The sequence below is a fragment of the Capricornis sumatraensis genome, chromosome 15, assembly GCF_032405125.1.
Source record: "Capricornis sumatraensis isolate serow.1 chromosome 15, serow.2, whole genome shotgun sequence".
Lineage (NCBI taxonomy): Eukaryota > Metazoa > Chordata > Mammalia > Artiodactyla > Bovidae > Capricornis > Capricornis sumatraensis.
This window is the reverse complement of record NC_091083.1, coordinates 24,042,344-24,062,673: the sequence shown is the minus strand read 5'-3', so window position 1 is coordinate 24,062,673 and position 20,330 is coordinate 24,042,344. Positions and strand designations below refer to the sequence as shown.

Here is a 20,330-nt window from a genome sequence, read left to right as displayed (position 1 = left end):
AAAGTAAAAATGAAGACTCCAGTTTAATAATTTCAAAGGTCAATTCTTTCCTTATTTCTTCAAAGGTCACTTTGAAAATGTTCCATTATCCACAGTAGATTCTCTGCCTGCAGGAATCCAATGCTGATGTCTCTACTACATCCAAAAGATCAGCAATATAAAATATTGAGGGAGTCAATCTGAAGCATCAGTGTTAGTTGCTCAGTCATATCCGACTCTTTATGATCCCATGGACTGTAGCCTACCAGGCTCCTCTGTCCAAGGAATTCTCCAGGCAAGAATACTGCAGTGAGTTGTCATACCCTTCTGGGGGGATCTTCCCAACCTAGGGATTGAACTCCTGTCTGCTGCATTGCAGGCAGATTCTTTACCATGTGAGCCACAAGGAAGCCTTTGCAGAATCAAAAAAGTCACCTGAATATCCCTGTGTGCTTCGCAATGTTCCTTTTGGATATGAACAAAATCTATCAAGATGTTTTAAGAAAAGTGACTATTCACTTCTCAACATATTGGTTTTAGCTTAATGAATTCAAATATTTCCCAGTGTTGTTCATCAAAGTCATGAGTAACACTAACAGATATGGGTCTATAATGGACTTCAGTTTCTGAAAATCAAAAATGCCTTTGTGTGTTTTACATCAGTACCTCAAATAGCTGTGGGAAAAATAAAAATCATGTAAGGTTCTCTGAGAAGATAAATAAAAGAAAAAGAAAAAAAGAGCAGAGGCAGCATTCACACCTGAAAAATCAAAGGACTTGAAATTCTTTCTAATGTTTTAAAGTCTGTTTTTATAATTAATCTACAGATGTACACACGCATACACATTATTCTTCATATATACTCCCCAAATAACTGGTGGTAACTTTATTCCTGAAAGTACCTGTTACATTTAAAGAAAATAACCAGGGATCCTTTCATTTACAAACTTTTTAAAAAGCAAATAACTTCATATTTTAATATATTTCACCTCTAATTGTTTTTCCACAGTAGAAAGTCAATTTCTGATACCTAATACAATGTCTTATTCATTTTCATATACCCAATATGTGAACCATGAACTTCCAGATGTTCAAGCTAATTTTAGAAAAGGCAGAGTAACCAGAAATCAAATTACCAACATCCACTGGATCATTGGAAAAGCAGGAGAGTTCCAGAAAAACAACTATTTCTGCTTTATTGACTATGCTAAAGCCTTTGACTTTGGCATCATGGTAAACTGTGGATCACAGTAAACTGTGCAAAATTCTGAAAGAGATTGCAATACCAGACCACCTGACCTGCCTCTTGAGAAATCTGTATGCAGCTCAGGAAGCAACAGTTAGAACTGAACATGGAACAATAGACTGGTTCCAAATAGGAAAAGGAGTATGTCAAGGCTGTATATTGTCACCCTGCTTATTTAACTTCTATGCAGAGTACATCATGAGAAACTCTGGGCTGGATGAAGCACAAGCTGGAATCAAGATTGCTGGGAGAAATATCAATAACCTCAGATATGCAGATGACACCACCCTTTTGACAGAAAGTGAAGAAGAACTAAAGAGCCTCTTGATGAAAGTGAAAGAGGAGAGTGAGAAGTTTGGCTTAAAGCTCAACATTCAGAAAACTAAGATCATGGCATCTGGTCCCATCACTTCATGGGAAACAGATGGGGAAACAGTGGAAACAGTGGCTGACTTTATTTTTTGGGGCTCCAAAATCACTGCAGATGGTGACTGCAACCATGAAATTAAAAGACAATTGCTCCTTGGAAGAAAAGTTATGACCAACCTAGACAGCATATTTAAAAGCAGAGATATTACTTTGCCAACAAAGTAGCCATCTAGTCAAGGCTATGGTTTTTCCAGTGGTCATGTATGGATGTGAGAGTTGGACTATAAAGAAAGCTGAGTGCTGAAGAATTGATGCTTTTGAACTGTGGTGTTGGAGAAGACTCTTGAGAGTCCCTTGGACTGCAAGGAGATCCAACCAGTCCATCCTAAAGAAGATCAGTCCTGAGTGTTCATTGGAAGGACTGATGTTGAAGCTGAAACTCCAATACTTTGGCCATCTGAAGTGAAGAACTGACTCATTGGAAAAGACTCTGATGCTGGAAAAGACTGAAAGCAGGAGGAGAAGGAGATGACAGAGCATGAGATGGTTGGATGGCATCACCAACTCAATGGACATGAGTTTGAGTAAACTCCGGGACTTGGTGATGGACAGGGAGGCCTGGCATGCTGCAGTCCATGGGGTAACAAAGAGTCAGACATGACTGAAAAACTGAACTGAACTGAAGTGTTTAGAAGGTCGTTCCTACTCCAATTTAGGAATAGGAATAAATGGAAGAGTTTAATTTTTATATAAATATTTTTAATATATGTATATGTTTACATGAGAGAAAGATAATTTACTATCTGTAATAAATTTTCTATATGAATGTAACAGCTGTCCCTCTTGTCACATTGGATTATGTATATCACTGTCACCATATTCTTATTATTTTTCCTTTAGAAACTTCTTAAACTTTGCCAAGTTTTTAGTGTTTTTACTGGTGATTATTAAAGCTCTACTTGTCATGTCTTGTGGGGAAAATGGCAACTTCAAAATGTTTCAGAGCACTGTTTAAGAACTCCATTGAAATAAATTCCTTACAGTCAATGTAAAATATATGTATGTGTGTGTATATATATATATATATATATATATTTGATTCATGTAAAAGAAGTTAAAAATAATACTAGGAACTATTAGCTAATATATAATAAATTTCATTGGAGAAAATATACATTATATAGGAAACAATATTTTATAAAATTAAGATTATGTATTATAGTATTAGTAGTACAGTTCTAAAAAGTACCAACCATTTACACTTATTTGAAGTAGATGGGGAAACAGTGGAAACAGTGTCAGACTTTATTTTTTGGGGGCTCCAAAATCACTGCAGATGGTGACTGCAGCCATGAAATTAAAATACACTTACTCCTTGGAAGAAAAGTTATGACCAACCTAGTTAGCATATTCAAAAGCAGAGACATTACTTTGCCAACAAAGGTCCGTCTTGTCAAGGCTACGGTTTTTCCAGTGGTCATGTATGGATGTGAGAGTTGGACTATGAAGAAGGCTGAGCACCAAGGAATTGATGCTTTTGGACTGTGGTGTTGGAGAAGACTCTTGAGAGTCCCTTGGACTGCAAAGACATCCAACCAGTCCATTCTGAAGGAAATCAGCCCTGGGATTTCTTTGGAAGGAATGATGCTAAAGCTGAAACTCCAGTACTTTGGCCACCTCATGCGAAGAGTTGACTCATTGGAACAGACTCTGATACTGGGAGAGATCTGGGGCAGGAGGAGAAGAGAAGGACAGAGGATGAGATGGCTGGATGGCATCATGGACTCGATGGATGTGAGTCTGAGTGAACTCCAGGAAATGGTGATGGACAGGGAGGCCTGGCGTGATGCAATTCGTGGGGTAGCAAAGAGTCGGACACGACTAAGCGACTGAACTAAACTGAACTGAATCCTTAATTTAAAATGAAAAGATGGGGTGAATGTTAACAATAATATGCTAACTAAAATAAGCCAGTCACAAAAGGACAAATCCTGTGATTCCACTTATATGAGGTACCTAGAGTCATCAAATGAATAGAAAAAAATTAGAAGGGTGGTGGTTGGGGGCTGAAAGTTAGGGAGAAGGAAGGGCTATTGCTTAATCACATAGAGTTTTAGTTTTTCAAGATAAAAAAGTTCTGATTATAGGTGGTGATGTTGGCTGCACAACAATGCAAATATACTTACTGTCCCTGAACCGTAACATCGAAAGGCAAGAATATTACATTTCATTGCACACATATTTTACCACAATTTAAAAAAAATAATGGATGCCAAAAGGAGAAATGAATACTGCAGAAGCATTGTCACTGTACCATCCTGAAAACAATACTGAGTTAAAAATAAAAAAACACGTAACCACGGCTTGAGTATGACTCCTTCCCAGTGCATGTGTGATGTTTTCCCACTGAGAAGTGGAGTCTACGCTCTTCCTCCCTTTGAATCTAGTCTTTGTTATCTGCATGACCATTAGGAAGAGTCAGGAGGGACATTCTGAAACTTCTAAGGTGAAATCATAAATACACTTGCTATTTTTCCAAGACTCTTGGAATGCTTGCTCTTGGAACATTCACATGTGTGAATGAAAAACGTTGCCTGCCATGTCAGTAAACAAAGGATGTTGTAATATCAGTCACTACCCCCTCCCGCATAGTGAGCCCTGAGGGAACTCAAGGTAGAAACAGCAGGATGCCTGCCATCAAGCCTTCAGCCACTGCAGCCACCACATCAGCGTAGCCTGCGGGGACTCAGGATGGGAAAAACGAGGGTGCCACCCTAGATAGCTGAGATGGATACCAAAAGAATGATTTCAGTGAGCCCATCTTGCATCTTCCCATACACAGAGAAGCACTAAGTTCCTTAAGATATCTGGTTTTCTTTAATTAACAGTAATCCTTTGATGTCTGGACTACCTGGTCTTTGTTGCAAAATTTCTATATAGTCTGGCTCTTTCTGTACCTCTTGGGAACACTCCCTCAGAGCTGAGAGGCTGTCTTGTAGGCTTGAGTCCTCCAAGCAGTAGTAGCAGTAGTAGTAGTATTTAGTAGTAATAGTAGTAGGAGTGGTGGTGTTAGTCACCCAGTTGTGCTCAACTCTGTGTGGCCCTATGGACTGTAGCCCGCCAGGCTCCTCCGTCCATGGGATTCTCCAATCAAGAATACCAGAGAGGGTTGCCATTTCCTTCTCCAGGGGATCTTTCTGACCCAGGGATAGAACCCTGGTCTCTCGCAATACAGGCAGATTCTTTACCATCTGAGTCACCAGAGTCCTCCAAAGAAAACACAATTCTCAACTTTCATGTTAAGCATTCATTTTTTTCAGTCAATCCATGGTAAAGGCCAACCCCATGAAAGATGTCTGACTAACCTGTGATAGTCCAAGCCATACCAATTGCCCTAGAGGTTGATTCCATGCTGATCCATACAGAGAAGCCAAAGAGCACACACGTGCCAAATAAATAAGAGATACCACCATCTTGGAAGTGCTCCTCCAGGTCCAGATGTCCCAGTTTGAGCCATGTGGATCTGAGACAAACTGCCTCACTGATTCCTTCCTAAGTTACAGACCCACAAAACTGCAAACCAAATGAAAGTTGTTTGGACCACTAACTCTTAGGGTACTTTGTTACACAGCAAATGCTAATTGTAACAGGCAGCCTGTGTGGCATATGAGTTCTAATCAGTAAGATATATGAAAAAAATTCTTTGGATTTAAGTATGTGCTCATGTTTTAAAATTACCTACTTGGCTTTATACATGACTTTAAAAATCATTTGAATTAAAGTTTGAATTTTAAAAAATGTGGCTCATGTATTCTTTTTCCACTGCAATGTAATTAATAAAATTAATCATTAAACTAGTATTTATTCCAGGTGCTCACTTTTTGCCTCATGTATAAAATCAGCCATTGGGTGGAGGGAGGAGTGAAAACAGGAATGAGAATTGATGAAGAAATGTAGACTGCTAGTTCAATTTCTGACAGTTTGAATTCTGACTCTGCACACAGTTCTGTACAATGACATAATGGGAAATTTTTGTCACACGATTTGCTATAGATTTGCTGCAGTTTTTAGTATGGGGATAAAAAGGATGGTAGGGCTTCTATTTAAACATCTTCAGAGAGAAGCTGGAAAAATCTTTTGGCTATTCTAAGTCTGCTCTAGTGCATGAAAAGAACATTTTTCTTTTCACTCACCAACGTCAATAAGTTACTCTACTAATAAACTGAAATTCTGTGCTGAACTGGCAACATTAGAACAGGCAAACACACTTACCACAGTGAGCTTCATCAGACCCATCAGAGCAGTCTGGTTTATAGTCACAGACAAGGTGGGATGCAACACACTTCTTGTTGAGGCACAAAAAATCAGTGGCCTCTGGGCAAATCTCCGAAGTCTCTCCCACTGGAGAAAAACAAAATAACAATCACAAACATCATTTGGTAATAGTTTCATTATACTTCAATGCTCCCTTCCTTTAGTGGTTTTATAGATCCCACAGTATTAGATAAGTTCAAGATTTGAATCATTGCCCAAGATAGACTTTAGATGACTCCCCATCTCTCAGTCACATCTGGAACTGTTCAGCAAGTAACAGAAACTGCACTTTGAAAATACATTTTAAGCAGTCAAGGGCTGACCACTGTCTATTACATAAACCCAAGCTCCCAATCAAAGCATTAAAATCTTTTGATTTTTGGTTGCAGCTTAGTTTTCCAGGTGCAACTCTTCTCTGAAGCACCTGCAGCTAAACTCTATCCTAGGACTGAGGGCTTCACTGAGATGCCACTTGCTCTTTGTTTTGCCATGTCCTCATAAATGTTTTTTCCTTTGCCTGTACTGATCATTCCCTCTTTTGGTCCTGGTGGTCTGTTCAATCTTAAGACCCAAGGAAACAACTTTTTTCTCTACTCTGGTCTCACCTTCCCTTTGCCATCTGTGCCTCAGGTTGGACACTCCCTATTTCATGCTGCCTAAGAGCACTTTTATTTCTATATTAAATGCTTACCACCTTGTATAAGAGCTGTTTACAATCTGTTTGTCCTTACAGACTCCAAGCTCTTTTGACACAGGATTTTTGGGGCCTAATACAGCATTCAATATACAATTTGTGCTTTATAAATGCTAGTTATAATAATTGAAGGCATAATAGTATCATCTAAAGGTGACTTAGAAAAGCAGATTGATGGACTTCCCTGGTGGTCCAATGATTAAGAATTTGCTGGAAAATGCAAGGGACACGGGTTTGATCCCTGGTCTGGGGAAGATCCCACATAACATGGGACAACTAAGTCTGTGTGCCACAGATACTGAGTCCATACTCTATAGAGCCTGTGCTTGGAAACAAGAGAGGCCAACACAGTGAGCTCTCTGCAACAAGAGAAAGCTCAGGCAGCCACAAAGACCCAGCTCAGCCAAAAATAAATGAAAAAAAAATTTTTTTTAAACAAATCGACAGAATTTTCCAAGCAATTCACATGTTTGCATACAATTTCAACTGACACAAAGTCTAATGATAATGCTTTATAGCTTCAAAATTATATACATTAAAGGTCTAAAACTATTGTTATCAAATTCAACAAATTAAATAAACCTCAACAATTCCTTTGTTATAGAGATTACTATGGGTTTGAACCAGTGTGACTGTGGTGGCAGTAAGTCACTCAAAAATAGGCAGTATTTTCATGAAGGAAAATAGTAAATCTCTGCAGATTTCATAAAAGTGCATTTCCATAGTCTTTGAGTCATTTCCATAATACAACAGTTAAAACCTGAATAATTTCCAGAAACAATTTACCAGCAAAATGGAGTCTAAATATAAGATTGAAGAGAGGAAATCTAAAAGAACAGCCAATATTTAGATGTGGATATCAGTAAAATGAAGAATTAAAGGTTATGTTCTTTGAGTGATTTAGAATCTTTGCCACACAATTTTAATTAACATTGGTGAGAACTTACTATTAACCCAGAGAGGTATGCGGACACTGCTCAGTATGCAAGTCTATGCACTAGAGATTATTTTATTTTTCTATGCCATAGGCTGTGGAGTTATATAATTACTCCATAGAGGAAATGTGTTTTAATTGATAATCTAAATAATTGGTTCTTTAGTTTTAAAAAAAATGATCAAGAGAGACTCCATCTCTAAATGAGGCTTATTTTCTTAACAATATAGAATAGAAAAAAAAGAGAGAGAGAGAAATCATAGCATAGTGAATTATAGTATAATTATAGTAAATTTGGCATAGACCAGAGAACCTATGGTATAGTTCAGTCACTAAGTCATGTCTGCCTCTTTGCGACTCCATGGACTGCAGGATGACAGGGTTCCCTGTCCATGACCAGCTCCCGGAGCCTACTCAAACTCATGTCCATAGAGTTGGTGATGCCATCCAGCCATCTCATCCCCTGTCATCCCCTTCTCCTCCCATCTTCAGTCTTTCTCAGCATCAGGGTCTTTTCCAATGAGTCAGTTCTTTGAATCAGGTGGCCAAAGTATTGGAGCTTCAGCTTCAGCATGAGTCCTTCCAATGAATATTCAGGACTGATTTCCTTTAGGATTGAATGGTTGGATCTCCTTCCAGTCCAAGAAACTCTCAAGAGTCTTCTCCAACCTCACAGTTCAAAAGCATCAATTCTTCAACACTCAGCTTTCTTTATGGTCCAACTCTCACATCCACATCTGACTGCTGGAAAAACCATAGCCTTGACTAGACAGATCTTTGTTGGCAAAGGAATGTCTCTGCTTTTTAATATGCTGTCTTGGTTGATCTTAGCTTTTCTTCCATGAGCAAGCATCTTTTAATTCCATGGCTGCATTCACCATCTGCAGTGATTTTACAGTCCAGGAAATAAAGTTTCTCACAGTTTCCATCGTTTCCTCATCTATTTGCCATGAAGTGATGGGACCAAATGCCATGATCTTGGCTTTCTGAATGTTGAGTTGTAAGCCAACTTTTTCACTCTCCTCTTTCACTTTCATCAAGATGCTCTTTAGTTCTTCTTCACTTTCTGCCATAAGGGTGGTGTCATCTGCATATCTGAGGTTATTGATATTTCTCCTGGCAATCTCGATTCCAATTTGTGCTTCATACAGCCCAGCATTTCTCATGATGTACTCTGCATAGAAGTTAAATAAGCAGGGTGACAATATACAGCCTTAAAATCCTCCTTTCCAGGTTTACAACCAGCCTGTTGTTCCATGTACAGTTCTAACTGTTGCTTCTTGACCTGCATACAGACTTCTCAGGAGGCAGGTGAGGTGGTCTGGTATTCCCAACTCTTTAAGACTTTTCCACAGTTTGTTGTGATTCACACAGTCAAAGGCTTTGGTGTCATCAATAAAGCAGAAGTAGAGGTATTTCTGGAACTCTCTTGCTTTTTCGATGATCCAGCAGATGTTTGCAATTTGATATCTGGTTCCTCTGTCTTTTCTAAATCCAGCTTGAACACCTGGAATTTCATGGTTCATGTACTGTTGAAGCCTGGCTTGGATAATTTTGAGCATTACTTTGCTAGTGTGTGAGATGAGTGCAATTGTGTGGTAGTTTGAACATTCTTCGGCATTGCCTTTCTTTGGGATTGGAATGAAAACTGACCTTTTCCAGTCCTGTGGCCACAGCTGAATTTTCCAAATTTGCTGGCATATTGAGTATAGCACTTTCAGAGCATCATCTTTCAGTATTTGAAATAGCTCAACTGGAATTCCATCACCTCCACTAGCTTTATTCGTAGTGATGCTTCCTAAGGCCCACTTGACTTCGCATTCCAGGATATCTGGCTCTAGGTGAGTGATCATACTCTCGTGGTTATCTGGGTCATGAAGATCTTTTTTGTATAGTTCTTCTGTGTATTCTTGCCACCTCTTCTTAATATCTTCTGCTTCTGTTAGGTCCATTCCATTTCTGTCCTTTATTGTGCCCATTTTTGCATGAAATGTTCCCTTGGTATCTCTAATTTTCTTGAAGAGATCTCTCGTCTTTCCGATTCATTTATTTCCCTCTATTTCTTTGCACTGATCACTGAGGAAGGCTTTCTTATCTCTCCTTGCTATTCTTTGGAACTCTGCACTCAAATGGGTATATATTTCCTTTTCTCCTTTGCCTTTAGCTTCTCTTCTTTTCTCAGTTATTTGTAAGGCCTCCTCAGATAACCATTTTGCCTTTTTGCATTTCTTTTTCTTGGGGATGGTCTTGATCACTGCTTCTTGTACAGTGTCACAAACCTCTGTCCATAGTTCTTCAGGCACTCTGTCAGATCTAATCCCTTGAATCTATTTCTCACTTCTACTGAATAATTGTAAGGGATTTGATTTAGGTCATACCTGAATGGTCTAGTGGTTTTCCCTACTTTCTTAAGTCTGATTTTGGCAATAGGAGTTCATGATCTGAGCCACAGTCAGCTCCTGGTCTTGTTTTTGCTGACTGTATAGAGCTTCTCCATCTTTGGTTGCAAAGAATATAATCAGTCTGATATCGGTGTTGACCATCTGGTGATGTCCATGTGTAGAGTCTTCTCTTGTGTTGTTGGAAAAGGGTATTTGCTATGATTAATGTGTTTTCTTGGCAAAATTCTGTTATGTGTTCTCTTGGCAAAATTCTGTTAGCCTTTGACCTACTTCATTTTCTACTCCAGGGAAAAATTTGCGTGTTATTCCAGGTATCGCTTGACTTCCTACTTTTGCATTCCAGTCCCCTATAATCAAAGGGCTTCCCTCATAGTCCAGTAGGTAAAGAATCTACCTGCAATGCCAGAGACCTGGGTTCAATTCCTGGGTCAGGATGATCCCCTGGAGAAGGAAATGGCAACCTACTCCAGTATTCTTGCCTGGAGAATCTCATGGACAGAGGAGCCTGGCAGGCTACAATCCCTGGGGTCGCAAGAGTCAAACACGACTGACCGACTAAATCACACCACACCACATAATGAAAAGGAAACCTTTTTTGGGTTTTAGTTCTAGGAGGTCTTGTAGGTCTTCATAGAACTGTTCAACTTCAGCTTCTTCAGCATTACTGGTCAGGGCATAGACTTGGATTACTGTGATGCTGAATGATTTATGTTGGAAATGAATAGAGATCATTCTCTCATTTTTCAGATTGCATCCAAGTACTGCATTTCAGACTGTTTTGTTGACTATGATGGTTACTCCATTTCTTCTAAGGGAGTCTTGCCCACAGTAGTAGATATAATGGTCATCTGAGTTAAATTTACCCATTCTAGTCCATTTTAGTTCACTGATTCCTAAAATGTTGATGTTCACTCTTGCCATCTCATGTTTGACCAGTTCCAGTTTGCCTTGATTCATGGACCTAACATTCCTGGTTCCTATGCAATATTGTTCTTTACAACATTGGACTTGACTTCCATCACCAGTCACATCCACAACTGGGTGTTGGTTTTGTGTTGCATCAACTCTTCATTCTTTCTGGAGTTATTTCTCTGCTGATCTCCAGTAGCATATCGGGCACCTACTGACCTGGCGAGTTCATCTTTCAGTGTCTTATCTTTTTGCCTTTTCATACTGTTCATGGGGTTCTCAAGGCAAGAATCTGAAGTGGTTTGCCATTCCCTTCTCCAGTGGACCACATTTTTTCAGAATTCTCCACCATTACCCGTCCATCTTGTGTGGCCCTACACAGCATGGCTCATAGTTTCATTGAGTTAGACAAGGCTGTGGTCCATGTGATCAGTTTGGCTAGTTTTCTGTGATTGTGGTTTTCATTCTGTCTGCCCTCTAATGGATAAGGATAAGAGGCTTTGGAAGCTTCCTAATGAGAGAGGCTGACTGAGGGGGAAACTGGATCTTGTTCTGATGGGCAGGGCCATGCTCAGTAAATCTTTAACCCAATTTTCTGTTGATGGGCAGGGCTGTGTTCTCTCCCTGTTGTTTGACCTGAGGCCACAACAGGAGGTAATGAAAATAATGGGCACCTCAGTGCCCCCTACCATGCAGCAGGCCACCGTCGACCCACGCCTCCACCAGAGACTGCTGGACACTCACGGACAAGTTGTGGGGTCACTGCTACTTTCTCCTGGGTCCTGGTGCACACCAGGTTCTGTTTGTGCCCTTTAAGAGTCTGTTTTACCTTGTCCTGTGTAAGTTCTGACAGTTCTATGGTGGGGTTAATCTATGATATATGGGTTGCACAAATCAAAAATAAAAAGAGACTGCAATTCTAAGAAATGTAGTTCTCCTTTAAGAGCATGGTCAGTCAGACTGGTGTTAGGAAAGTCACCATGGTAAATAGAAGAGGTGCATTATTTTCTTGAGCATGTCTTGTCTATCTTTAACCATTCAGTTTCTTCATTTAGTCAAAATGACAAATGCAGTACCTATTCACCTGGTCAACAGATAATGAAATGAAAGATAATCTCACATATGCTGTAGTAAATGAGAATGAGAATGGAAAGAGCATTGGTGCTCATAGGAGCAAGTTGAAGATACCCTGGCTGGCAGAAAACAATATATGAAACAGATGAAATACTTATTTTAGTTTAAAAAAAGTAAAGACTGACTGACAGGGCCCTAAAGACCTAAAAGTAAACCATGATAAATGGAAAAGTCCTACAAAGAAGAAAAGATCTGCAAAATGATGTAGCCATAAGAAGTGAATATTTAATCCAACAAAACACATGGGAAATATATAGGACTAATCCACTGTGGATCTGAATACACTGTCCCCACTTAAAGTGACATAACTTGAAAAGTGGCATCATTCTTTTTTTGTAATAGAATCGACAGTAAAGAAATCCTTGCCCATATAAATTTGTATTTGGAGTAAAATAGCTTTGCACACAGCATTCATTACACAGAACTTGACATAATCATTCTACAGGTTCTATTTGTGGGCACACACTCATTTTATCATCTCTTTCAAGTGATGATATTCAGCATGCTCTGGGATTTCAGACAGTAAAATTTACATGGGCGGATATTTTTAAACACTTTTTTTTTTTCATGCAGAATATTACCACATCAAGTACATAAATAATGTGCTGATAATGGCCAGACCCATTATTGAAAACCATATTATTCAGTTGGTAAGGTCATGTCTCCTTAGGCTCCTCTTCACTGGGACAGTTTCTCAGATTCTCCTTGTTTTTGATAACTTTTACAATTTAGACATTACTGGTCAAGTATTTTGTAGGGTTTCTATTGGACTCTGATTCCCGACCCCTGCCCTTATAATTTAGATGGGATTAAGGATCCAACCAGTCCTTTCTGAAGGAGATCAACCCTGGGATTTCTTTGGAAGGAATGATGCTAAAGCTGAAACTCCAGTACTTTGGCCACCTCATGCGAAGAGTTGACTCATTGGAAAAGTCTCTGATGCTGGGAGGGATTGGGGGCAGGAGGAGAAGGGGACGACAGAGGATGAGATGGCTGGATGGCATCACTGACTCAATGGACGTGAGTCTGAGTGAACTCCCGGAGATGGTGATGGACAGGGAGGCCTGGCGTGCTGCAATTCATGAGGTTGCAAAAGAGTTGGACACGACTGAGCGACTGAACTGAACTGAACTGAAGGATGTAAAGGAGGAATAATACAGAAGTGTTATTTTCATCACATCATGACCAAGGTACATACTGTTACTTGACTTGTCACTGGTCATGCTGACCTTGTCTACCTGGCTAATGCAGTTCTTGTCATGTTTCTCTACTTTAATTTTTTTCCTACCCCTTTCCATATAATATTTTTTGGAAGGAAGTCACTATGTGTAGACCACATAGTGAAGATCTATACGTCCCTCCTTGCGGGCAGAGAATCTACATAAATTTAGAGTTCTTACATATAGGAGATTGCTCTTTTCTCTCCCATTTATATATTATTTAGTAAATTATATCAACATAGACTCAAGGATATTTATTTTACAATTTGTATTATTTACCATAATACAATGCTAGTTTGGGCTTCCCTCATAGCTCAGTTGGTAAAGAATCTGCCTGCAATGCGGGAGACCCGGTTTCGATTCCTGGGTTGGGAAGATCTCCTGGAGAAGGAAATGGCAAGCCACTCCAGTATTCTTGCCTGGAAAACCCCATGGACAGAGGAGCCTGGCGGGCTGCAGTCCATGGAGTCACAAGAGTCAGACATGACTTAGTGACTAAAGTACCACCAATGCTAGTTTATTTTATTGCTCAAATTGCTCCAGCTTTGTCCAAGGAGAGCTCTTTCATTTGGCTCCTGTGTCCCTTTGACATATTCCTATTCATGTAGACTTAAATTATTATTTTTTTTTTTTTTTGCATACTGCCATCTGTTCTAACACCATAAGTTGCTTCAGGCTTATCTTGTATACTTCTTGACTCAGTCCTAGAATCAGATGTCAGTCATTTCTGTAAGCAGCCCTGGTTCCTTTTATTGGAGAATGCTGTTGGAAACCAAAATCTGAGTGCTGGGTCACCCTCTGCTATTAGGGTGTGATTGTTTCTATGCTATGATAGCTTGAGGATTCATGATATTTTTCATTTACAGAAAATGATCAATTTTATCTCTTCAAGTAGTCTCTGTTTCTATTTCTGGAATTGCCATTAGAAGTGTTGAATTCATGTACTCTATCCTCAATGCCTCTTTACCTTTTTGCACCATGTTCTGGTGAATAAGCTCACATTTCTTTTTTGACAATTTATCCATCAGTTGTGCTTCTCATCTGTTTAAAGTTTTCACTGATATTTATTTTTAATTATAATCATTTCTGGAAGTTAAAGTTAATTATCTTATTTAGTATCCTGCCTATGTTATGCTTTTCTTTTTCTGTATTATGATCCCAATAGCATGGGGTCCCAACAGCATAAATGTACAGTGGCTTCATGACTGTCCTTGCAGTTTTAAAGTTCTAGAAATTTTAATACTAATGTGTTGCTTTAGAGTTATTCTTAAAGCTTGTACTATTCTATATGTGCTATGGCATGAGTTTTAGGGTTTTGGTTTCATGCTGGTAGATCCTGTTCTGTTTCTCTTTAACCTTTTCTAAGTCCTTGGGCAGACAACAAATTTCTGGGATTTCTCTGGAAAGGACCAGGCTTGATGCAAATTGTACAAGTCTAGCTCTCCTACTCTTATACAGGATTAAAACTTTCAGTCTCCAGATACCATATTCTATGTTCATGTCCCCAAGTCCTTTAAGCCACTGAGAAGTTACTTTTCATCTATAACCTGTAGTTGAATCCCCTCTTTGGTTCTGGAACTGATAGATTTTCTTTTTTAACATTCATAATATTTAAATTATTTACATTAAATATTAACTTAAAATAAAATAATTAATTAAATTTAAGTATTAATAAGTGCTTTTTAAGGATATTTTTAGATACTTGAAGTGAATGGGAAACACATACTATGATACAATTCTGCTAATTTTTCTATAGTCTAATTTTCAACATGAATTTAATATTTTAAAACTTCTAATGTATCACAAATTCTAAAAATAATCTCAAGAAAGTCCCAGAAAGCAATTTTTTCCAAATCACTCTTCTCATTTAACATTACTTGGATTTTGTCCAATCTATGGTGTGATCACTCACCTAGAGCCAGACATCCTGGAATGTGAAGTCAAGTGGGCCTTAGAAAGCATCACTATGAACAAAGCTAGTGGAGGTGATGGAATTCCAGGTGAGCTATTTCAAATCCTGAAAGATGATGCTGTGAAAGTGCTGCACTCAATATGCCAGCAAATTTGGAAAACTCAGCAGTGACCACAAGACTGGAAAAGGTCAGTTTTCATTCCAATCCCAAAGAAAGGCAATGCCAAAGGATGCTCAAACTACTGCACAATTGCACTCATCTCACATGCTAGTAAAGTAATGCTCAAAATTCTCCAAGACAGGCTTCAGCAATACGTGAACCGTGAACTCCCTGATGTTCAAGCTGGTTTTAGAAAAGGCAGAGGAACCAGAGATCAAATTGCCAACATCCGCTGTATCATGGAAAAAGCAAGAGAGTTCCAGAAAACCATCCATTTCGGCTTTATTGACTATGCCAAAGCCTTTGACTGTATGGATCACAATCAACTGTGGAAAATTCTGAAAGAGATGGGAATACCTGACCACCTAACCTGCCTCTTGAGAAATCTGTATGCAGGTCAGGAAGCAACAGTTAGAACTGGACATGGAACAACAGACTGGTTCCAAATAGGAAAAGGAGTACGTCAAGGCTGTATATTGTCACCCTGCCTATTTAACTTCTATGCAGAGTACATCATGAGAAACGCTGGACTGGAAGAAACACAAGCTGGAATCAAGATTGCTGGGAGAAATATCAGTCACCTCAGATATGCAGATGACACCACCCATATGGTAGAAAGTGAAGAGGAGCTAAAAAGCCTCTTGATGAAAGTGAAAGAGGAGAGTGAAAAAGTTGGCTTAAAGCTCAACATTCAGAAAACGAAGATCATGGCATCTGGTCCCATCACTTCATGGGAAATAGATGGGGAAACAGTGGAAACAATGTCAGACTTTATATTTCTGGGCTCCAAAATCACCGCAGATGGTGACTGCAGCCATTAAAAGACGCTTACTCCTTGGAAGAAAAGTTATGACCAACCTAGTTAGCATATTCAAAAGCAGAGATATTACTTTACCGACTAAGGTCAATCTAGTCAAGGCTATGGTTTTTCCTGTGGTCATGTATGGATGTGAGAGTTGGACTGTGAAGAAGGCTGAGGGCCAAAGAATTGATGCTTTTGAACTGTGGTGTTGGAGAAGACTCTTGAGAGTCCCTTGGACTGCAAGGAGATCCAACCAGTCCTTTCTGAAGGAGATCAACCCTGGGATTTCTTTGGAAGGAATGATGCTGAAGCTGAAGCTCCAGTACTTTGGCCACCTCATGCGAAGAGCTGACTCATTGGAAAAGACTCTGATGCTGGGAAGGATTGGGGGCAGGAGGAGAAAGGGATGACCGAGGATGAGATGGCTGGATGGCATCACGGACTCAATGAACATGAGTCTGAGTGAACTCCGGGAGATGATGATGAACAGGCAAGCCTGGCGTGCTGTGATTCATGGGGTCGCTAAGCATTGGACACGACTGAGTGACTGAACTGAACTGAACTGAACTGAATGCTTTAAAAGGAAAACCTCTGAAACTGGCATATATCAGTTTATTTTGTGTTTTTATAAAATTAAACATATACTAACATTTGAATGCATTCACTGAAACAGAAACATTAAAATATATTTGTAGTGGGTAGAAGAGAGAACTTTTTCATAAACATGTTTTTGGTTGTTAAGATATAAATTTTCCTTGTCATTTGTCCATTTTAATTTGTTGATAAATTGCCTCTGGGTAGATTTTATTGTAGGTATGTTTCAAACATTTCATCATGCTAAGCAAAAATTTCTCTCTAGTTAAAGTTGGTACTACTGGACAGTAGATATTGATTGTTAATGGAAAGTCCAAATATGTGAGGCCAATGTAATGTGCTGAACCTCCATTCTCATAAAAGCTCTGTAACCTTAGGGAAGCCATTTAATATAGATTTCCAAATGAAAATAATGGTAATAACTCTCATATAAAGGACTGTACCTTTACACCTAGTGATGTAATCAATGTAGTATCTTTACTTATTCACCCTAGAAACATATATCAAACCATTATCAGACACCAGGTGGATAGATCTTACCATCAAAGAATTTACAGTCTGGTGGTGAAGACTTATATGAGTAAAACAGGATGTTCAGGGCTGTAATTGAAGGTATTAAATGGCTTGCTGTCAGAGGACAATAAAATGTAGCCCTAGTTTGCACTGGTGTGATAATAAATATTTAATACCTTTATTCAGCTGCTGACCTTTCAAAATGCCTATCATCTCAGCTTGTCATTTAGTCAGTCAGAAAGATGGGCTAGACTACTCAACTGAGAGGAAGTGAGTCCTTTACTAAATACCATTCCTTCTGTTTCCTTATCAAGTAAGTTTGGGCACATGTTGCAATTACGGAAGATTCAGATTTATTTCGAGAATAACATTTTGCTTTTTTAAAAAAGGGAAATGGGCTCAAGGAAAAAGTATTTTGGGAAAGATAATACACCTGAAATCTTCCTTGACAGGTGTTATTCTTCCTTAACAGAATTGATTATTTCACCGGAGTGCTCTCTTGTTCTAGAAACACTAACAGGGGCAAGTTTGCAAATAAAAAGAAATCTCAGCAATGCTGACAACTACATTTCTCATGACCAGAATATTTAAATGTCCAGAAAATAACAATAATACCGTTCATATTTTCTATTCAGGGTGAACATTTAAATCTATCTTATGTTAGAGAAATTACTAGGTTTTAAGAAGGTCACTGCACTTATCAGACAGTTCAGTACAACATATCTAACGTAGTAACCTCAGGAGCTCAGTGACAGCAAAGTTCAGCTTGTGCCAAAATTATCAGAAGTGTTATCGGAATTACTAGACCATGTACCATGTCTTAGATACAGCAAGAGCTTAGGGAAATATAAAAAATGTGATCCAGTACACAGAGCCAAGGTGTATACAAGGTTGTCAAGACCAACTTTTCAAGATTCTAAGCAAAAAAAAAAGGGGACTTTATAAACTGATTCTATATCAACCTCTCCTTTAAGACATGAAACTCAGATTTTTATCTTTAGCATTTTTTAGATCTGGTTATATTTTAAATGTCTGATTTTCCTATGGATTCTCCATATAATTAAGTACAGTAGATTGCTAAACTCTAGGCTCTAGACACATCAAGTTTACAGGTTTAGACAAAAAGCCTTAGAAGGCCTATGATGAACGAAAAGGAAATTTAAAAAGTAAAACAAAATCAACAACAAAATTCAGAAATGATGTATATGATGAAGACCACTATGCTTTTATGCTTGAAGAAGCATTTTTAGTGTGTTAGTGATGGCAATGGCAACCCACTCCAGTGTTTTTGCCTGGAGAATCCCAGGGATGGGGGAGCCTGGTGGGCTGCCGTCTATGGGGTCGCACAGAGTCGGACACGACTGAAGCAGCAGCAGTGATTCAAAAGTCCTCATTTACTCCTCACGTCTTTTCAGGTCCTTGCTGCTACTGTTCAATCACTGTCATGTCTGACTCTTGGCGACCCCATGAATTGAAGCCCTCCAGGCTCCCCTATCCTTCACCATCTTCCAGAGTTTGCTCAGATTCATATCCATTGAGTTGGTGATGCTAACACTCCACTAAAAGAACCCTTGCTCAGTTATCTGATGATTTCCTAACTACCATTTTTTAAAGAAATGTCAGCCCTTTCCACTCTGGATTTTACGTCTGCATTTGACATGGCAAAAATGTCTTCCTTCTGGTAAACCTCCATTGCTTTAGCTCTTGGCCACCATCTTTCTACTGTTCTGCAACATCTTGACACCCTTCTCCTCTCTTGGCTCCTTTCCTAATCCAGGTCTTTAATGCCATGGCAGCAAATTGTGACCCTTTGCTCTCTTTGGACATCATATTCATGATCATGGTTTTACCTGCCATCTGGGAGTGGGTGACATGATGTCTGCAACCCAATCTGTCCTTTTGCCTGAGTTTAGAAACAGGATACATTTCCTGCTGGATTTCTCAATAACACACCAGACACACTAAACCTGACCAACGATGCACATTCTTCTTTTTTTTTTTTCCCTTCTATTTTCTCTTTCCCTACTTTGTGTCTCACACCAAACCTCAAAATGCCCATCTGTGGATGGTCCACAAAAAGCATAACATTTTTCCTCATCTACTTCGGTCTTTACTCTTGTTTTTACACCCTCATCCTGTCTCATCCATGTGGTGGAGATGGCTGACTGCTTACAACATATACCCTCAAATTTCCACAGCAGACCTCTGTTGCTGGGTAGCAGCTGTTTAACTTCTCAGCTCCACGGGCAACCAGGTGGGGCCACGACAGTAAGTTCTAACACAAGGAGTGTGAATGGAGGAGATACCACCTCCAGTTGAAGGCACACAAACTTCCACACCCTGCTCATCATGTTCTCTTTCTCCGCAAGGTGAATAAGAAATGAACTTGAACTGTGATCTACCTGTTTTGGCTGCAGCTTCGCCAACTACAAATGTGATACGATGTGGATGATTCTGATGATGATGGTGGTGACAACAATTCTTAAGGAGAAAGGGGAGGGGGGGAAGGCAATTGATTGTATGCCTCATCCTGATTAAGCACATTACATATATTAACTCATGTAATTCTAAAGATAGCTCCACAAAGCAGGTACTATAAATTTCCATATGATTTGAACTACTGAAGGTCACACAACTACCTCATAGCAAAGCCAGAATTCATGCTGACTACCATCTTTACTCTTATAAACCCCAAAACCTCCCCTCATTCTGCTCAAATGTCTAATTCCATAAACTGTAAGTTAAGTGTTACTCTTTCCAAGTCCCATTTACCTATCCAGCTCTCTCAGTGCTCTGGAGAATATTAATTATAGCACACGGTATTGAAATACAGGACACTGATACATTTCCTGTTGAATTCATCCACTATACAATAGAAAACTAGACATGCTTCTTCTGCGAAAAAAAATGAAAGACTCCTTAAAGGAATGAATTGTATTGTCTTAATTGCTACATCCCTAATACTTATCACAGAGTCCAAGTATCTTCTGGTGAGTAGGTTAACATTTGTTGAACTGTGTTTAACTTTGGTAAAACTGCCTGTACTTTACCACAATAATCAGAATAGGTGGTAAATTAAACATAAAATTCTGAATATGCTATGAATTTCATTTAATGAATTTAAAATATATTGGGCAAAATCATTCTT

The 20,330-nt window shown here is 39.1% G+C and overlaps 1 protein-coding gene across 1 annotated transcript in view; it reads right to left on the bottom strand.

The window, feature by feature from the left end:
- The window catches only part of MALRD1 (MAM and LDL receptor class A domain containing 1), a 590,849-nt gene that overhangs the window by 195,379 nt on the left and 375,140 nt on the right, over positions 1 to 20,330 (bottom strand). Inside the window, exon 30 of the mRNA XM_068987706.1 lies at positions 5,867 to 5,995. Coding sequence (XP_068843807.1) covers positions 5,867 to 5,995 — 129 coding nt within the window. The remainder of the gene's footprint in view (positions 1 to 5,866; positions 5,996 to 20,330) is intronic.